The following is a 21,482-nucleotide window of genomic DNA, read 5'->3' on the forward strand; positions in this document are numbered from 1 at the left end:
TAATGTCTTAACTTGCCTTCTCACCTTCACCTTTAGCTTCTTTCCCCTCACTACAGGCAATCAATAATAATGTTCAATTGCCTTATGATTAAGGTTAGCATCTCAAATTTTGTTTATTCTATGTGCATTTAGCATAATCTACTTAAAAATATGAACATATTTTAATTGCCTTGTCAAAGAATATCTTGGCATGAGGCAAAGGAAAAGGTTAAGGGAAGAAACTAAGTTAAATTTTCCTATTAAATAGTTGATGACTTCTACAAGAAGCAAAGCATTAGAAGCAAAATTCGCGTTAAGTATTTTCCAGATTTAGTAGTTCAAGCAAAGAACACAAAAATGGAATTCATATAAATAACTAAAGGAGAGTACTCATACTTCTCTTGTGACTTTCTTGCTTGAGCATATAATCATCACTAGCTGATACAAAATTGCCAATTGAAGAAATTCTTTCCTCAAGGTAAGTTCTTCGATTTCTGTACTACTTTTGAGTTAGACCTAGTCATAGACGGAGCCAGGATTTAGAAATATTTGTTTAAATTTAGTAGGTTTCTTGTTATATATACAGAACTTGAGCAACAGTTATCAGGTTCACGTGAATCCTTAATCAGGCCTTTGGGATTGTTTCTTATAAGACTGACATTCATTTTGATGAACATAACATTGGAAAGCAAATGATGTATAAGTGTTTGATAATATGATATAAAGTTTTGTACCTTAATTACAGGAACACAATGCAAGGTGTTATGCGCGTGGTGAGATCATACCATGAAAAGCTCAAGGTTACAATTCTACAGCACCCACAATTCAAAACCACAAGTGAGATGAACAAAGTATTCGCAAGATTTGGACGTGTTATCTCCTTCCCCACAGTGCAGAGCAAGGAAGCCAAAGACATAGTTGTCTCAGAATCTTCCACAATGCAGCAAAAGGGGTTGGAGAATACAACAGTTGCTGATGTACTAATGATAAAAGATGAAGAAAAAGGTAACTCATGGCTTTGTTGTCGAACAAATGACACAGCGTATGATGCCATCAAACAAGTAAGTTGCTTAAAACTGCAACATCACCATGGAATGTCAACAATGTTTTATTTAGTTATAGACATACAAATAGCAATGCTGATATGATGATGGTGACAAATTTGTAGATGGCAGCAAACAATATCGGGTCTTTGGTCGTTCTAAAGCCAGGAGAGAATCAACTGATAGCTGGAATTATAACAGAAAGAGGTATGCCTTCCAATTCACATACAAATGTTGAACTTATTGATCTAAGCACCAAACAGCTTTTTAACCAAAACTTTCTAGTTTCTACTACACAATTTTTGAAGCAATAGACGTTTTGCTCGATTAGATATAATGTTGAACTTATTCATCTATGCACATTGTACAAGAGAAGTACAGACTATCTGCGGAAGGTAATTGTACAGGATAGATCATCTAAATACACAAGAGTCGGAGATATTATGACCGAGCAGGTACTCTATACATCGTCTTTCTGGCTTTAACTTTTTTCATCTCTCTTCTGTTTTATGCTCAATATTAGTACTACCTTTGCAACAGAGCAAGCTGATTACCATCACATCGGACACAAACATTCTCCAAGCAATGCAGCTCATGAGTGGTAAGTATTAGTTCAACTCGAGAAGTTAGTTATGCTTTGATGCTCTAAGGAAATGTGATGGAATGTTTTATGATCACAGAGCACCACATACGACATGTTCCAGTGATCGATGGGAAGGTAGTAGGCATGATTTCTGTGGCGGATATTGTCAAAGCAGTGGTGGATCAACAAACTGGAGAAGTGAAGCAACTCAATCAATTCATCCGAGGAGATTACTACTGAAAACAATATTAGCAAAGCCACAACAATATTCATTCCAACTTTCAAATTGTCAACAACAAGATCTATAAACATAGTGTTCAATTTTAACCAATTATATTTGGCATTATACATAAGTATGCCCCTTAACTTGGCTTTAGTTGTTATCTATGCTCGTGTACAAATAAACACTGAAATTTGTATAAAATTGAAACGCGTCCTACGTGGCACAATACACATAGGACACCTAAACTTATAGACATTTAAACTTGTATAAAATTGAACAAGTAGCACAATATACGTAGGACACTTAAACTTGTATATAGAATTGAACAAATAAACACAAACGCATAGACATTTCAACTTGTATAAAATTGAACAAGTAAATGTACGCGTCCTACGTGGCACAATATACGTAGGACACTTAAACTTATATATAAAATTAAACAAGTAGACACATGCATACGTAGGACCACATAAAACACAATTTCATCTATAACAGATGTATTTATTTTTCAATTTTATACCTTTTGTGACACCCTCTCCTTTTTAATATGTCCCAAAAGATTGTCCTGCCTAACATGAGTAGGCCAAAAATACATTTACTTCCCCCCTCTCATTTTATATGGGACCTTTTCCCATCGCATTTTATATGACACTCATTCCTTTTTAATTCGTCCTAAAAGAATGTCGACTCATTTATACCCTTTATGTGACACCCTTTCCTTTTTAATATGTCCCAAAAGATTGTCGTGCCTACTTGAGTAGGCCCATAATACATTTACTCCCTCGTCCCATTTTATATGGACCCTTTCCCGTGCCATTTTATAGGGAAAATTGTATGAAATAATAAACTATTAATTCAAATTAAATGTTATAGCTATAGATTCTTTTATTTGTAATTCGCAGCAAATATTTCATGTTTTTTGCCATCCCATTTGTATACCGAAATATACAAATGTAGGACCCATTTGTATACCGAAATATACAAATGCAGGACCCATTTTTACACCGAAATATATAAATGCAGGACCCATTTGTATACCGGAATATACAAATAGACTCAAATATATATTTTTTACTCAAATATATATTTTTTATGTATATGTATACCGAAATATACAGATTAATAGTCATAAAATTTATTATGGAGCGCAATTATACAAATTATACTAGATATATCATACAAATATAATTTTTATGTTTGTTAAACCTAAAATTTACTCTATTTTTTATGACACTCATAATTCGTCACAAAAAATGCCACATTATGTCATTTTCATTCAGAAAAATTAATCACCTCCGTATTATTTAAGTACTACACCAAATATTAGTATGGAATTGTCTTTTAAGTATTGGGCCTCAAACAACATGAAGCCCACAATTAGAAGATTGGAAAACTTGGACTTGATTTGGTGGGGTGCGCCAGGCCCATGCAGTAGTGCAACGCTTAGGCGACGCGCGAGAGCCCAGGTAGCAAGCTACCTTGATGGACTCTCCCCCTTAAAAAATTGAGTTAATATCGTGTGGACCGATGGTCCACATATCAGATATTAAACTGATAAGAACAGATACTACACTTGATCTTAGCCAAAAGGCCGAGAAAGGTATGCTTTAAAATGTTAATGGGCCTATCCACTTATAGCACCTGTCTACTGTCTACTCATTTGTTTCTTTCGATGTGGGAATCAGTGTAAGTGAATAAACGCCTGCAAAACTGAAGGAGCAGAACACTATGTCTAATCAACTACAGTTTATGAACAATTTATTTTCATATCTGAACTAAAAAAAAAGAGTGTATAAAAAACAACTAACAGTTATTAAAGCAATTAAAATTTGGGAATGTACAAAATTATGTTTTATGCTACGCATTATTTCTTATAGGTAGTAAAGTAATGTGAATACACAAATATTGGGATGGTAGATACTTATGTGCATCAAATGTTTACACCAAATTGATGTGACTTATCGTAGTTAAGTGATCTAATGGAGTTGACTTTAGATATGAGAATTAGTGTTATCACGTTCCATTAAATGTTCTTTGCAAACAAATAAAAAGGAGGTTATATTCTATAGTATTTTTAAAAAAATATTTCATCACTAATTTATGTCTTCATTGGATTCCTCAAGTTGCCTTGCTAATTATTCTCCTTGGTGATCAATTTTTCTATCTTGGAGAATATAGTAGCTTATTCTTTGTGTCTCTCTTCTTGCACTCTAATTACACTTTATGGAGTATTTAAGTTCCGTCATTAACCGTAAATGAAGTTAAATAAACCTTAAGACATATTTATTGCATTACAAAGGAATAATATTAATACTAAAAAGAAATAGTAATCTTCCAAGTATTTTTTCTCTAAAAAATAGAAAAAACGAAAATTTGACTAGTATCTTTGGTTCGAACTTTGTACATGTGTAAAACATTCATCAAAAAAGGCACTACAAATGATTGATGTCGAACCTAGTAAATCAATTGAGCTGTGCTAGAATCTCGAACTCGTTCCCATAAAGTTCAAATCCTGCTTTTGCTTGTCTTTGCATAACATTACCATACACTATCATTCACCGTATAATAATTCTTACAAGTTTATTCACCGTATTACATTATAATCATCACATAACTAATACATGAATCAAACAACCATGACCACCAATCTAAGCAAAATGCAATATGAATATCACAAACCAAGATAAGGTGATAAAATAGTGCAAGAATTTCAACAATTATACAATGGAGGATATCTCTTAGAAAGTAGTCTTTTATTTCTGACCACTGAATCCCAGAATCCAATATACAAATAGAAAAAGCTATTAAACATTCCTCAAGCAAGACATGTTGATTCTGCATATCTCAATTTCCTCTTTGAAATTTGCCTTTTACAAGATATGCAAGAGAATTCCATTCTGATCAAAAGTATACAGCATATTATATTACTGTTATAAACACTCTCATTCGAAAGACAAAAATGTTCTAATTCTCAGCAAGATTACACGCGATCGCCCACATTTGACTCAAGAATAAACAACAAACATATCCAGATTATAAAAGTGACCACTAATCTTGCAATTTAGCTAAGATAAGGTACTCTTATCTTTTTATCATTTGGAACATATCATTCATCATAAAAAATAAAAAAAAAAGAGATAAAAAGAAGGAAATCATCTGATTATTACATTTGTGGCAAAAATTTATCTGTTGATTCAACTACTATAGACCTTTTCAACAAAATATACTTGTCTAAATTCTCTTTTAATTTGTGGCATATACAAAGATTCCATCCTTAGTGTATTTCTCAAGCTTTTACTAGCATACGACTCAACGTTCAACACTCAGCTCCTATGATTTTCTGGTTGACGAGAGAGACGTGTCATATTTGTTTCATCTTGACTATTAAACATACTTCCTACCAGATAACTTAAATTTAACCTTAGATATACAGTGTAATTTTTCGCAGATGGGAACCTATGTGGCTCTACCTCTGGATACACCCATGTAGAAGGTATTCTAAATAAAAGGCAGGATTCTTAAACATCAGATACTTTGTTGTATAATGGCATAGATTCCTATTGTAGTTCTTTTACTAGAATATAAACTGCGAGATTTTCGACAAATGGTGTCCCTCCAGGCTCCACCTCATCCAAGTGGTCAGGTAGTATCTCAAATGAAAAAAGGTGTCAAAGAAAGTGGTCTAAAAGGTTTCCCTCTTATGGTAACTTTCAGAGGCTTTCCTAACTAGAACTCCTTTTTTAATGACTGTGGTGTTCAGGTCAACTTTTGTTCAACTAGTTCCACGGGATACCTATCACCTTCCATCAGCAATAGGTACCAGATAACTCTATCAACCAAGGCTAGGACAACTCTTCATGCTGAATAAACTATAACTCGTCCATCTAGAGTCTAGACAAATAGATGGTTGATACTAGTTTCAAAAAGAGCTTTAGAGTCAAAGAGAAGTCACTTTCATGCTAGTTGATTTCATTAGTTACAACAAATAACAACACTGCAATTATAGTATAGGAGTACAAGAGAAAATAAGTAGATAAAAAAATATATAAGTTAGCTAGTGAAGAGGGTACCTATATATGTTTTACACCATGATAAACCTCATGGTACCTACACTTTATCTTAAAAAACAAAAGCAGGGGAAATTCTGAAAGACGTGGTAATAGAAGTAAGCACCGGGTGACTCCATTTGTAGAGAATTGTTTCGATACAGCAATAGGCAACCTAATAGTTATAACCATCCAAATGTAAGTCGATAAAACTTAAAAGAACAGTCGAAATTGAGCTAATGAATAACATTAAGTACTTGGTCTTGTTCATAATTCGTTATCATCAAAACATACAGCTCAGCAATGCTGAAGTCAATGCACAGATTGTCAATAAGATTGCACATATCTTGATAATTGTTTTTTGGCCTAAAATACTATAGTGTTGGCGCGTCTATATTAGCCATGTTGGGTATATAGCAAGAGTTAATGGGAAATAGAGGGAAGATGAAAAGAGAGGGCCTTGAAAAGTCCTTTTATGCTTTATTAAAAAGGCATATCTCCTTCATCGGTGGTAGAAAGAAAAATAGAAAAGTTTAAATAGAGAAACACTTCTATTAATTGTTAAAAGGGTTGGAAAGAGGGACCCCCTCACGCCGTCGTCGTTCGTTTGGCTTTGGAAATCAAGAGATTATTTTTGGACAAAGTTTGTTTTAATTATTTAGTTAATTATTTATTTAATTAATTAAAATAAAGCCAAAACATTTCAATTAATTAGTTAATTAACTGAAATGTTCCAACTCGACTCGTTTTATTTAAACGTTCACGTTTTATTTGAATTTCCCGCCGTTGAAAATGACTGTTCTGAAAGGTTGCAACTTTCAGGAACAACCATGACCGTTTGAAAGGTTGCAAACTTTCAAGAATGGTCGTGTGGATTCTGAAAGTTTCAACCTTTCGGAACCAGTTCTTCTTGGCTAACCACTGATTCTTCAGATTTTTTCCTAATGAATTTTTCTGATTTCTTCTTCTTCTGCACAAAGTTTCTTCGTGTACTTTACTGCCGTTGAGTGGCTCGCTGACACCAGTGTTTTGGGTATCAATACACTGGTGATTGAGATCATTCTATCCTGGGAGGACATATTCCAAATCAAACCTCGGATACTAGAGGGGAATAATTTCCTTAAGGGGACACTGTGCATTCAGTGGGCTTTTTGATCTTTTTCCGTTCTGTTTTTCCAGATTCTGGTATGTTTTACAGATTTTAGGTTTTTTTGTGAATTAATTTTTGTTCTTCTGTTTCATCACTGGTTCATTGGAAACTTTGATAACTTCGTGTTTTTACAAAGTTTTTGATAATGAGTGCTACTGTTTTAAACACAGATTGGCAACAAGCCATAGAATTGGAATTAGGGGATCTAATCTCTTCCAGCAGAGTGAATTTCCTATCTGATATATCCACTTGCTGATGATGATACTTTTCAACAAAAAGTCTGGTCACAAAATACTATTTTCTTATTCTCCCTCCACCTATTCTTACTTCAAGAATCATGTTTTATACCTCTCCTAAAAGAAAAATATTCGCCAACTTGCTACAACTCAACGCCTTCTTCTCCATCTTATAAGGAGCTAACTTAGCATTATGTTCCCTATACAATTCACTTGAGCTAGCACTCGGCTTTAGGTGAAGTAGCTCTGCACTTCTCTCCAGAGCTACTTCTCGTTTAACTTGTAATTCTTTAATGGCCTCGTGGACTTCAAGGCAAAACAAGAAGTTCGAAGAGGCTTTGGCGTTATATGACAGAGACACACCTGATCGTTGGCATAACATTGCAAGGTGTGTAGGTGGAAAATCAGCTGCAGAAGTGAAGAGGCATTATGCAGTGCTTGTGAAGGATATCATGCAAATAGAAAATGGTCAAGTACCTTTACCAAATTACAAAGCCACGGCTGAAACCAATAACAGATCAGGTTATGCCAATGAACATAGGTATCATGCACAAATCAAAACTCGTATACAAGTCAATGATATGTTTTGTATCAATTCTCATAAGTTCATGTCATTTTCCTATTCCTGGTACTGTTTATGTTTATTATACCATCTATCCATTTTTAGTAACTTTACGCCAAAGACTAGTCACACTCACTTATATTCTAAAGAATAAATGCTTAAAGTTTCAACTTTCTGCAAGAGGATAATATTAGATATGTCTGTCTATTTATCTCTTTAAGCTTCTGAATAATGAATCTAGTCCTACTTGTTTTAGATAATACGCGTAAGTCCCTGAACCTTCATCCCCTACCACCACGAATCCACGACTGTTTAACAATTGTTTCTTGTTCCTTGATAAAAGAAAATGTATAAGTTAAACAAATAAATAATGCTTATCGATCTCCTCATCTTATATCAGCTCTTTACATGTCTATATTTGTTGAACAGGCTTCTGAAGAACCTGAAGTTACAGTGAGAACAAATTTCGCGGCCATGCTGAATAACATCACAAATTCTCTGCTTTATTGCAAATGCAAAAGGCATAAATTGTGAATTCATGTCTAAGTTTTTGAAGTAAGCAAAATGTATGACTTATTGTTCCTCTGTATCCATTTAACTTGTTTGTGTTTATCAAACGCGTGATATATAGATATAATGTCTACTTCACTTCCATGTTAGTGTAATATGTTTGATAAAATAAAACCAAAACTACACCCTTTATAGTCTGAATTCAATGGATCACAATTCTCAAATCATTTGTTCCTTTTTTAGATATAATTCTTACAAGTTGTATGGATAACTTGCACAATTCAGTTCTGGTTCATGTAGAATTTACCTGCCTCCTAACACAATTAACTAATGAATTAGAAGTGTGTTCTCTAACAATTTAAGTCTTTAGATGAGATGCATACACTTCAATATGGTATCAGAGCACGTAGAGGTCATGAAATTTCCACATGTTTGGCCCATGATCGAAAAAGAATCAAGCCCGCATGTGAGGAAGCATGTTCATAAGCTTTTAGATGAGATGATCACATACTTCAACACTAGTCCTACTCTCATACACGCATCTACACTGATCTCTTTTGTTGACCCTGTTCTCTTTAACAAGTAAATGCATTAAAAATCATAGGTTTTTTTCCCTTTTTAGTCATAATCATAAGCTTTTTCCAATTCCCTTACACTTTTTGCATTCTGGACATCAAGGAATAACTTAATAAGTCAACTAAAGAAACTTTGTCAGTATTTTTCTTCTTCCTATTCCTTCCGGTTCAACTTTAATGCAAAAAAAGTACACTCTCATTATAAAGATAAGTTTAAGTTACTATCAAAAATCACGAGTTCGAGTTATGGCAGTCCACATCTAAAAATAAAATAGGAACATAAAAAAGATAAGATTAAGTTACTATCAGAGATCACGAGTTCGGGCTATGATAGTCCACATCTAAAAATAAAATAGGAACACAAAAGTGGAGATGCGGGGTATCGATCCCCGTACCTCTCGCATGCTAAGCGAGCGCTCTACCTTCTGAGCTACATCCCCTTTCATATGCTGTTCATCTTAAATTTAATTCATATATCCAATAAACATCTAGCAAACAGAAATACATGAACGTGGTGTGGTATAAAGAAGGAAAATTTAGCACTTATTTTAATGAATCAAACACATAAAAAATGCTTAAAAGTTGTTTTTATTTAAAAACACTTGAAACTAAATGAATTCCAATATTTCGTTTTAAATAATTGTATACATCGTCAATATAATAGGATTAATCATAAATTTAATTTTGCTTTTTGCTAAAAATAAATTCCTTCCTATCTCTCACACACACAAGAAAAAAAAGACATACCATCTATGCGCATTTTATAAACATGTAGGTAAGATTCAAATTTTACAAGAAACACCTTTACATATAGGAAAATATTATTGTCATTGAATATCAAGAACAAAAAAAATGCTATTTTCTCTTATAATACATTGTTAGGTAACTAACTAACTAATCACATTCCCCTCAACTTTTTTCGAGGGGAGGAGAGAAAGAACGCATATATGAAACTTCTGTCAAAGGTTCGAGAATCTATGAAAGGCCGACACCTTTATTATAGGCAAGCAAATCAACAGACGAAAATAAAAAAGGAAAAATCTTGAACACCCAACACATCTCTTCCTCTTCGTCTTCTTCGTATGACCTAATTTGTACCAATTCTCGAGTCTCAAAACTATAAGCAGCAATTGTATGTGGCAAAACATGTAGATATAATACCTGCAAATCTTTATTGAATGCACATGGCTTCACTGAATACCCTGTTTTAAACCTCAAATCTTGATCATCGTTTATATTCACCAATCTTATAAAATGATCAAACTTGAATTCACTTCCTCTGAAACTCCATATGAAAACTCCACTGTTAACTGGATCACAAAATTGTATTACTCCGCCTTCCGATGATTCGTATAAAAACTGAGAGTAGTAAACTTCTTTTCTTGATCTTCTGGAATTGTTTTTCGGCAGTGAAAAAAGTGTAAATACTTCGAAATCTATGTCGTATACTAACAAACATAAACTCCATATCCAGTACAATTTTCTTTTCTCGCGAGAAAAAACACTCGAATTAAAGCATTGCCCTCGAATAAATCCATCTGATTGAAGGAGCTGGGAATTCAAAATTTTAATTTGGGTTTCCCGCCACTTCCATGAATTCGATTCGAAGATCATACAATTCATCATATGGGTATCGAAATCAACTTCTTCCCAGAAGAAAGAGACAACTTGAAACAAATTCGATTCAAAAACAAGACTCGAACAAGTGGGTCTTGAAATATGATGAGAAATTGGTAGAGAAATTAACTGGTCAAGAACAGGGGATGAAACAGAGTATGTCCAGAAACCATTGTTGTTGTTGTTTTCTGAAGCGTAAAGAAGAACCCCATTACAAGAATCGATCAAATAAGGGAATTTATGAGTGGAAGATGAATGGAAAGTACAAAATTTGGGGAAATTTTTCTGGGTTTGATCGTGTAACTTCATAAAAACTGATTCTTGATAAGTTTTGTGTTTTAGGAAGAGGACGAGACCAGTTGAAGTTGTGAGAGGGTAACAATGGCGGATATTGGTAATCGAATTTCGCCATGTTTTCGAAACAGTCTTCAATTGGATGAGAGATTTTAAGGGAATTTTAGTGAAAATTGATTCCACTATATGATTTGATAAATTCCCAAGCTCTATCATCTCTTCTTCTTCTTGCTCTGTTTCCATGGCAATCGCCATTGCTAATCTCCTCTGTTTTTTGTTGTTAAATTGCATATGTAATTATTAATTATACTTAAAAGGTATTTATAGAAACCCTAATATACTAGTTATGGCGGTTAATTATCAGTTACAGTTGATTTTTTGTGTCTGGTAATTAATTAATTGATTAATTATACTTCGTGTGCAAGAATCTAAGCAAGTAAATGCTTGATGACCAAGCATTAAATTTCTATAGTTAAACGAGTTCATTTATTTTTGGCTATTATTTTCAAATATTTTCGGCAGGTTATTTTTTGATAAAGTTTTACCATGTGTTTGACAATAGAGTTTTGGAGAAATATGTGACTTTCAAAAAAATCTGATTTATACTGATAAATTCTAAAAATTATTTGAAATACTTGTACGTTTGTATTATCATTTTATAATGAAAATATTCCGTGAAAAGTCATTACAAGAACATAATTAATATGAATTTTAAAAAAAGGTAGTAAACAAAAGAAAAATGCCATTGATTTGTATACGAAAAACTATTATTATTATTACTTGTAATTCGGAAAGCAAATTCGGATAAAAAATGCATAAAATATGTATATTACGGTATAAAAATAAATTGTGTGCAACAAATTAATAATGAAATTTAGTCCAAAACTATAAAAGATGAGTATTTGATTTTAAGCTACTAGTAATAGTGTGATTATTTATGAGAGATATTATTTTATGGGCATAATACATATATTGGACCCTAAACTTGGCTTCAAATTTTAACTTTGACCTCCAACTTTCATAGTGCACAAATAGGCACTTTAACTATCCTACCTTTAAATAAATAAACACACGATTTTTGGAGCCAAAGAGCGTGAAATGCAAACCTTCCACGTGTATTAGTGAGCCACTCAATGGCTCCCAACTAATTAAATATTTTACACGTCCATTTTAGAACTAAAAAAAATCAAAATTAATTTTAATTTATATACAAGAATCAAAATTAATTCCTCCTAATGGTTTTTAGAGCTTAGAGGTTTGTTGATGGTTGGCTTCTTGGTTTAGGTGTTTGTGGTTGTTGGGTCTGTTTTTATGGGGTTTGGGGGGTCATTTGGTCGCCGGAGATGGCGGATCTGATGGGTTTGTGGTCAGGTATTTGGTGGGTTTAGCGAGCTCGAAGCTCGTTCGCTTCATGGGTTGTGCTCCGGTGTGGAGGAAGAAGGAGAATGGCTGGGTTGGAGGTGTTTGGAGTTGGGAGCTGCTGGTTGTTTGAGGTTGAAGCCAACTTGCTGGTGGTGGCGTGAGCGGAGAGAAGAAGAAGAAAATGAATGGAGGTTTTGGGTGGTTTCAAGTGGTGTTTGCTGATCGGAAAAGGGAGGTTTTTACTGTTGTGGGACTCAAAAATTACTCTTCACTCGCGCAGAATACGTGCATATCATGCGTTTTGCCAAGTAGGATTCGCGTGTTTATTTATTAAAAGATTGGATAGTTAAAGTGTTTGTTTGTGCACTATGAAAGTTGGAGGTCAAAGTTAAAATTTGAAGCCAAGTTTAGGTCCAATATATGTATTATGCCTTATTTTATGCATGTATTAGTTATATAAAGTTTGGTATTTATGTACTCCTATTAGTTGTTCTATCCTTTATATCCTGCATAAAATAATACAAATTTTTTCGTAACTTCCACATGCAATAGTTATGCGGATTTTTAAATTGTCAATCAAACGTCTTATTAATCTTATATATGAATAACGTATTTCCTCTACACCTACCAAACGTCAATATCGTCTAAGTTATATGAAAACTAATACAAAAATTACTTATTTCTTATCTGCTATCAAACAACTTCTAATTTCACAAGTAAAATATGAGAAGGATGATGTGTATGTAAATCTTATTCCAACTTTATAAGTATAGAGAAGTTATTTTTAATAGACTCTGACACAAATAAAACAATTCAAAGTAAAGAAAAAAAATTGCTATAATGTTGCTCTCAATTAAATTAGATGTCATAATTTTGACCTTTCACAAAAATAGAAAAAATAAATAAAATTGTCATATTTGTTGAAGTAACATGTGTGCCCATATGTGGTCCTGTTATTATTAGAAAGTAGGTAAAAATATTAAAATTGGATCTCATGATAATAATAAGTGAACATAATTTTGGCACAGATTAAGAAAAGCATCCCCAATTAAGGATGTTAATAGAATATTTATTTATGCCATAAGAAGCAAGAATAGTATACTTGCATGTGTTTTTTTATTACATGTTTGCAAGACTCAAATTGTATGTTTATTAGTCGGTGCTTACCTTAAATTAATAAATGCATATATTATTTGCACATCAACTTTTTCTATTTAATTATAGTTGACTAATATGTACTTTTATATTCCAAATCTACCTAATCATGATAAGACAATTCTCCCTCATTAACTTTTTGTTTGTTTTATGTTATAAATTTTAGTGATTCAAATCTTAATTATAAGTGTGTATTCGTTATATATATTAATTTTATAACCACTTAACGATTTTAAATAGATTGAATAATTAAAATATATGAATCTACTTTTATCATTAACGGACGATATTATCGCCACCCACCATTAGCAATTACAACCACATGCGACTGATATCTTTAGTTACAGTTATCATCGCCGCTAATCATCAAAGTTAGTTATTACTATCATTAGTCACCATTCACAATTATCATTATCAATCATCCATTATTACAAATAGTCATCACAAATCAGTTGCTTCTATTTTATATTGTCAATGACTGTCATCATTCACAACCATCATTAATTATAAGGGCTCGTTTGGTGTGAGGGATTAAAAATAATAGTGATGGGATAAAAAAAAATTATGTTGTTTGGTTGTCATGTTTGGGATAACTTATCCCAGCATTTATATCATAGTGATGGGATAAGTTATCCTAGGATAGCTAACCCCAGGATAACTTATCATGGGATAACTTGTTTCCAACCAAACGACCCCTAACAATCGTTCATCATAAGTATTAGTTATCACCTCTAGCTTCAACTATTAATAACCATTATAAATTATTATTGTCAGTTATCATCACGACTAGCTATTACCCAGAATTACCATAATCGTCATTAATGACACGAAAACTACAACCACAGTAAATAACCACCATCACCTTCGACTATCATAAAACTTTTAATAAAAAATTATTAATATAGAATATAAAAATATTTATAAAAAATAATAATTTTACCGTTGCTTTGATATTTCATCAAAAACATACAAAAACTTTTAATGGATGCATTTCCCAAGTTATCATATAAATTGATAATGACCACAAGTAGCCTTCTGATTCCTCCTATGGTCCATTATCTTCATGTTTCAACATTTATAGCATCTGCTTCTGGCTAGCTTATCTAAACAAAATTACAAATATTATTCAATTTTTTTATATTTTAATAATAATATAGAAAGAGTGAAACAAACTTTCATAGACCCAATTTTATATTTACCATTTGTTTCCAATAATTTTAAAAGTGAATGGAAATTAACCAAAATTAAAAATAAAATATGATGAATATGTATGAGTACGATCATGTTTTTTCCTTGTTCTTCTTTTCGAATCTCCTTCACGATTTGATGATTTTAATATTTATTATGTGGGATGATTTGAACCTCATTGCAATGTATTTTATTATTAGGTAAGCCGGATAACATTCTTGAAAAAAAGACAATATTTGATGTGTGAGATGTGAGCTTTTTATGAAAGATAATATTTATTAAATATTCGAGATATCTTTTTAAGAGAATATGTTATCATTTTATATAGACGTGAGTTAAAATTTAAAATAAAGTAACCTTTAAAAACCTTTAAAAAGATTGAACTCGTCTTATAAAGTCTGACCTATGCCCTAATTTAAATTAAATTAGACTAACCAAATTTGTTATAAATAATTACCACTTGTTATGGACTTGCAAGAATGCTAATATATTTATGTCTGTATACAAAATTAAATTAATTCAACTGGAAATATTCAAAATAATCACTTCTTTTAATAAAACAATATATCTTGGTACATGTACACCTTTGAGTTTCACTTGCTTATTATATTGTTTATTTTTGGCGATTTATTTGTTATATTATTGAACATGATCCAAAGAAGATTCACCATTGTTCGCTTCCAAGCTTATTTATTAATTAATTAATTTTCCTCTATTTTAATTTGTGTTTTAATTTGACGGTGAAATATAATTATCAATTACTTCCTTCTTCCCATATTAAAAGTCAAAATTATTAAAAATATGTATCCCAAAATGATTGTCATTTTACAAAGTTAAAATGAAACTAATTAATATTATTTCATTTTGCATTTAATATTAAGTTTTTACGGAAGCAATCAATATATCAATTACATAGTAAAGAATTAATATAAACTTGAACAAATAATTATTGGTTGATATTATGAATTTTCAAATATAAAAAATAATAATTTAATATAATTTCTGTTCAGTCATATTTCTTAAAAATAAGGGCACAAAAAGAAAAACACAAGAACTACTAATATACAACGAATGGATATATTAAATACATAAATATATTCTTTAATTTGGTTATCTCTCTCAACTTTGAATGTCTACAAATAGAAACTTAAATTTATACTTAAACAAGTAAATACACGTGTTATACATGATATAATATAAATAAATTATCATGTAAGACTCTCAAGCAAATTATCACCTAGAACATCTATCTTTTACTTATTCAATTTTAAAATAAATGATGTATATTAAATCTTAGTAATGGGATAAAAACATTCAATCATTGCAACGAAAAGATGTATATGCATTGTATTTAGCAATTAATTTTAAATTAGATAAATAATATGAATGCCTAGTCATTTTCTCTTCTTCTTTTTTAAGTGACAATAAATTAAGGTGACGCAATTATGTTGTCTCAATTGTCGAGCCCCTGCAATATTACTGGTAACGCAAATGCCTTGAATGTTGATTAATCTGTAAAAAGATAAAGCAAGTACCAAAGCAAATAACAGAAATTAGACATAGGAAGAGACCTCACCCAGATGTAGTTTTATACTAACATATTTTTTTTTTATATGTCATTTAAGAATATTAATTGATTTTTAAAATTATTTCACTCTTAATTTCATGTATTAAAATATAAGTTTTTAATCATAATTGAAGTGATTATAGCGTTTAACAACAATTACTTTTATCCCCAATCTTAACATAAGTCTATTAAATATTTTGAGTTATTATTTATTATGAATTTTTTGAGAAAAGATTGAGGTAGTTAAAGGAAAAATAAAAGAGAAAATTACAAGGTGGGTGAATCAAACCTCCATAAATAAGGTGAAAATTTAGATAGTTAATTAATAAAACAATCAAGATTCCTCAATTATTATGACTTATAGCTAGTACTTTTGTTATGTAATAGTCTTCAAACTACGCTAAGATGTAAACCGCACTAGACAAACTCTATGCAACAGACTCTATTCACAAGGCATTGAGGAGGGATCACATGAATGATCACCCTCCAAACCAATTGAGTCATCCCAAAGGACAAATATGTTTATTTTATTCTTTGGTAAAACATAAAAATTCTATGTCCAAAACTAAGACTCGTAGCTAGCTCTCATTTTTTTGCTTTCTTGATGAGTCGAACTCATAATCTTATATTTAAAAGGCAAATACATATTTTTGTTTAAAATTGAACAAATAGACACACACGTTTTACATGAAATCTTACATAGTAACTTGCATCATATGTGGCGTCCTACGTGTATTATACCACATAGGACTCATGTGTTACTTGTTCAACTTTATATAAATTTAAGTGTCTACTTGTGTACATCCAAAATTGGAATTCATAAATATGAAACGATATAAATTTATGTATTATGCCATTTAAAAATGAGGAACGTTTACCATTCGAGCAAATCTTTCTTGTTGAACTTGAATTGTGACAAATAAATTGAAACGGGAGAAAGGATTGCTTGGGAGAAAGCATGGAGTTTGCAGGGTTTTGCAGGTAGAAGGTGACATAGAATAAAATACAATTACACTCATAATTTGCATCAATTCATTCGGTAGAAGAACGTGAATATATAATAAAAGCTGAGCAGAGTCAAATCAGATTGCAGAATCGCACTATTTTTGCGTCATTTTCGACTCTATGTGTATGTAACACGGTAAACTAAAAGATTCACCAACTCCCCAAAACATTACAACTTATAAATTACAACCAAATAACTTATCATACAAACCGTTTTACACCTAGACTAAAATTTTCTACCTACCAATTTGAATTACCAATCACAAGTGAGTATGTGTAAAATTAAATCAAGTGTTATAAGATTTAGTGAATCTTTAGAAGACTAGAGTAGGGATGACAAATATGACCTAAGAAGTGATGACTTGTTTAATTTGTCCAAAATTTTAATTTATCGGTGGAATACAAGATAATTTTATATTAAGCTAATTTTAGCCAAATCCAACATTCATTTGAAGTGGTATTCAAATTTGGCCCAAGTCTAGTACTATATTTTTAATATTTACTTTGACTTTCATATGGTTTGGAGCTCAAGTCTTGAGTTAGAGTTGAAAGTTGGGTTGCTGGTTCAGGTTGGATCTCGACCGTTGGACCTCAGGTCGAGATCGGTTTAGGATTCAAGACTCACGACAAAGTCAAGGGTAGAATTTCATGTCCCGAATTACGATCGGGTATTGAGTCCCAAGTCAGAGTCGAAGGTTGAATCCTGAGTCTCGAATCTCAAATCTCGAGTCAGGGGCGGATCGAGGTTGAGTCTAGACTCCTGGTCAGGGTCAGATTTCATGTAAAGATCAAATCTTGGGTCATAACTGGGACTCAAAATCTCAAATTTTGAAACTCAATTCAAAATCAAGTCTTGAGTCTGAGATCTTGAATCAAGGGTCGAGTCTTGAGTCCTAATCAAAGTCGGATCTCAAGTAAGATTAGATCTCATGTTCGAATTCCGAATGTTGGGTCGAGATCGATTGAGGCTCAAATCTCAATTTTTTTCAAACTAGTTTGAAAGAAATACAAGAGTAATTATATATATATTTTAAAACAAAAAGGATTAATTATGAAAATAAAGTTGTTCATTCAACCCCTCACCCCCCATGGAGATAAAGGGGGGTAAGGGGTGGTGGTAGGGCAATAATGAATAAGTCGGGTGGTGGGAATGGGGCCAATGTTGGCAGGGCGTGGGAGAGGACTGAACATGACATTGTCGGTTGTTTTCTTATGCTCAGTCCTATTGTTTCTTAACACTCCATAATCTCTTTGCTGTTCCGCACTTACTCTCTCTCTCTCTCTCTCTTTCTTTCTTCTTTAGCTCCGTTTCAAGCAACCATGTTGTCTCTTGTTTCTTACATTCCATGTTTCTTCCTCCCCAACACACCACTTTTTTTTCCTTAAAAATTCCACTCTTTCTTAATCTAACGTAGTGGTTTTGCTTCTTTCTAAGGGTAGTTCTTCTTCTAGGGGCCCCCCCATCCTCCCTTCATTTCTTCAATTTCACCCTTTCTTTTTTCTCTTTTATCACCCCACATAACATTATTCAAGTTCATGTGTAAAAGATAGGGTTAGGGTTTCTCAAATCTTAATTAGGGTTTTAATTAACTAATAATAATGGAATTAGCTGGTGGTGAGGAAAAGGAGATGAGAATGTCAGGTTATCATTCACTTGATCAAAATATAGATCTTCTCTCACCTGTATCCGGCGGTGGAGGTGGAAGTGGTGGTGCAGCGCCAGGTGATGGCACTGCACCACACACCGCTGGATCTAATAAATTTAACAAGGGAACTGCTGCTACAGCAAGAGCAAAGTACCGTGAGTGTCTGAAAAATCATGCTGCTAATATTGGTGGAAATGTTACTGATGGATGTGGTGAGTTTATGCCTAGTGGTGGAGAAGGTACACTTGAAGCTTTGAAGTGTGCTGCTTGTAATTGTCATCGGAATTTTCATAGAAAAGAACAGCCTAATAATAATGCCGGGATTATGGTTGTGCATCCATTACAGCTACCACAACCACTGCCTTCTCCGATACCATCGTTGAATCATCACCACCACCATCACCATCAACACGGAGGAGGAAGATCAATTTGGACTACTATGCCACCTCAGCCTGTCAAAATGGCCTTCGGAGGTAATCTCAGATCAAATCTCATTTGCTCAATTTGGATTATCATGCCACCTCAACCTATCAAAATGGCCTTCGGATTTAACATTCCATTTACTTGTATTAATTATTTCATTTTATGTGTCTTTGTTTCACATGACACAAAATTTAGAACCATAAAAAAGTGAATATCTAATTTCAATATTGTGATTTTAACCCTTACTTATCATTTCTAAAACTAGTATCATTAAGAATAATTAGAATGTTAGATTTTAAAGCTTACTGAAATACTCATATCAAAACATATTCATTTTAAAACATGAAATAAAAGTTTTTCCAATTTGTGTTATAGAACTAATTTTTTCACCTAACTAGCTCACTAGGAAAATGCACGGCAAGAAACACAGTCACTGAAATAGTGAAAAACTTCCTAATATTTCCGCGTGAAAATGTTCTCATCTTTTCTAACTGAATCAATTAAATTTTTTAGTAATGATATTTACTAAATTAAAATGGATAAGTATACTTAATTATGTTTGCTAACACGTTCCTTTACTAACTTGTAGTACCTCTTTTAATGAACAAAACATGTCAACTCGAACCTAAGACTCTTGATATCATGATGAATCGTATGATAATCTCATCTAGAAGCTAAAATTATTAAAGAGAACTATATACCTACATTTTATTTTTTATTAACTTAATTATGTCTTCAACAGGTAGCGGGGGAGGAAGTGGGGCAACAGACTCATCAAGTGAAGAACTTAATTTCAATGCATATCATCATCAACAAGCAACATCGGTACCTCCACAACAACCATTTATGTTGGCTAAGAAAAGATTTAGGACAAAATTTAGTCAAGAACAAAAGGAAAAAATGTTGGAATTTGCAGAAAAATTAGGTTGGAGAATTCCAAGAGAAGATGATACTGAAGTACAAAGATTCTGCTCACAAGTTGGAGTCAAGAGACAGGTTTTTAAGGTTTGGATGCATAATAATAAGAATCCTTCATCTGCTAAAAAAAACATAATACAAGAAGATCAACCTTAATTAATTTTATTTAATTAAGGTTTTGGGGGAAAAAAATTAAATGAAATTTCTTGGGATTTGGTTTCTGCTTATGTAATCTTACTAGGAATCGTACGTAGCTAGTTTTTTATTTTATTTTTGGTCTATGTAGCATTATTGTAACTATATGGAACCTCTTAATTAGATTTTTATTTTTATTAATTGTTGTACTTTGGAACCTTTATTCATCTGAAAATTTTCAGCTATTTCTTACACTTCTCTTGTCACTGAATTTTAAACCACTCATGAGCCCGCTTTTCTAGCTTTCAATGTAGGTAGGGGTAAAGTTTGCATATGCAGATTCGATTCATAAAATTATACTGAATATGTTGACTTAGATTTATAAAATTATAATGTTTGATACGTTGTTATCTCTAACATGAGGTAACTTTTATTCCTCATTTATTTTGCTTTTGTAAAAAAAATAAATGAAAAACTCTAATGTATTTTTCGTAAATTATTTTCTTAATATGCTTCAAATTTAGAAAAATTGTTAAGCCCTTATAGACTAGTTACTCTAGATTACATGTTTGGAGCTTATTCTGAATCTTGAAGTAATCGATAAAGTTGGAGCTTATTTTGAGTCTTGAAGTAATCAATAAAGTTGAATTTGTTTAAATTGGTATTTTGATCTTGCAAGATCTTCTATTTTGACTTGTCTAGTAAAAATTTGGTGAGTCATTTCGAGTTCGATATATGCAAAGTTCACGAACATGATTTATTTATTTTTTGAACTATAAAAAATGACAAGTAAAAGCGGAAAATAAATATTTTTCGAAACGGAAGGATATATAATGAATAGAGAGCCGTTGGATGAAAAGAAACAATGAATCTTAGTCGTCTAATTTGAATTATTTGAAAGAGTAGTAGTAATTTTGATCCTTATTTTTGTCGAATATAAAAGCTGTTTCTATTTAAATTTATTTATTAGTTTGTGTGTTGTCCATTTCAATTAATAATTATGATGCTTCTTGGAGTTTCTGTCACCATTTAAATGTTTGTTTCCTATTTTGGGAATGGTTTGCTGCTTCTTTTTCTCACTATTTGAGGCTTATACTTTTAGGCATATGGCACCAATCTTCTCCATGTGATAACCAATGTTTAGTGTCATGGACATTAGGTAATACAAATTTTCGATATGTGATTTGAGATTATGATTTTAAATCAATATTTGGATATGTGATTTGTGATTATGATCTGAACTTTTAAGTTCTTCAAAAAGTAGG

The 21,482-nt window shown here is 32.1% G+C and overlaps 4 protein-coding genes and 2 non-coding genes across 6 annotated transcripts in view; 3 read left to right on the forward strand and 3 right to left on the reverse strand.

Moving 5' to 3' along the window:
• The window catches only part of LOC125856343 (phenylcoumaran benzylic ether reductase TP7-like), a 95,742-nt gene that overhangs the window by 45,636 nt on the left and 28,624 nt on the right, over positions 1-21,482 (reverse strand). The gene's annotated exons all lie outside the window — the stretch shown is intronic.
• On the forward strand, positions 729-1,941 carry LOC125856348 (CBS domain-containing protein CBSX3, mitochondrial-like). The gene is made up of 5 exons (XM_049535868.1): positions 729-1,040; positions 1,148-1,229; positions 1,404-1,477; positions 1,563-1,623; positions 1,703-1,941. Exons 1-5 carry the CDS (start codon positions 732-734, stop codon positions 1,843-1,845), a joined length of 669 nt encoding a protein of 222 aa, XP_049391825.1. The 5' UTR covers positions 729-731; the 3' UTR covers positions 1,846-1,941.
• Positions 3,237-3,432, reverse strand: LOC125857338 (U2 spliceosomal RNA). Its single transcript, XR_007445657.1, has one exon. It is a non-coding gene; the product is annotated as a U2 spliceosomal RNA (small nuclear RNA).
• Positions 7,374-8,390, forward strand: LOC125856350 (protein RADIALIS-like 6). Its single transcript, XM_049535870.1, has 2 exons — positions 7,374-7,801; positions 8,252-8,390. Exons 1-2 carry the CDS (start codon positions 7,554-7,556, stop codon positions 8,277-8,279), a joined length of 276 nt encoding a protein of 91 aa, XP_049391827.1. The 5' UTR covers positions 7,374-7,553; the 3' UTR covers positions 8,280-8,390.
• Positions 9,275-9,347, reverse strand: TRNAA-AGC (transfer RNA alanine (anticodon AGC)). Its single transcript has one exon. It is a non-coding gene; the product is annotated as a tRNA-Ala (tRNA).
• On the forward strand, positions 18,339-20,250 carry LOC125856345 (zinc-finger homeodomain protein 5-like). Its single transcript, XM_049535863.1, has 2 exons — positions 18,339-19,214; positions 19,907-20,250. The coding sequence occupies exons 1-2, from the start codon at positions 18,695-18,697 to the stop codon at positions 20,236-20,238; spliced, it is 852 nt and encodes a 283-aa protein (XP_049391820.1). The 5' UTR covers positions 18,339-18,694; the 3' UTR covers positions 20,239-20,250.

Source organism: Solanum stenotomum, chromosome 2, assembly GCF_019186545.1.
Source record: "Solanum stenotomum isolate F172 chromosome 2, ASM1918654v1, whole genome shotgun sequence".
Taxonomy (NCBI): Eukaryota; Viridiplantae; Streptophyta; class Magnoliopsida; order Solanales; family Solanaceae; genus Solanum; species Solanum stenotomum.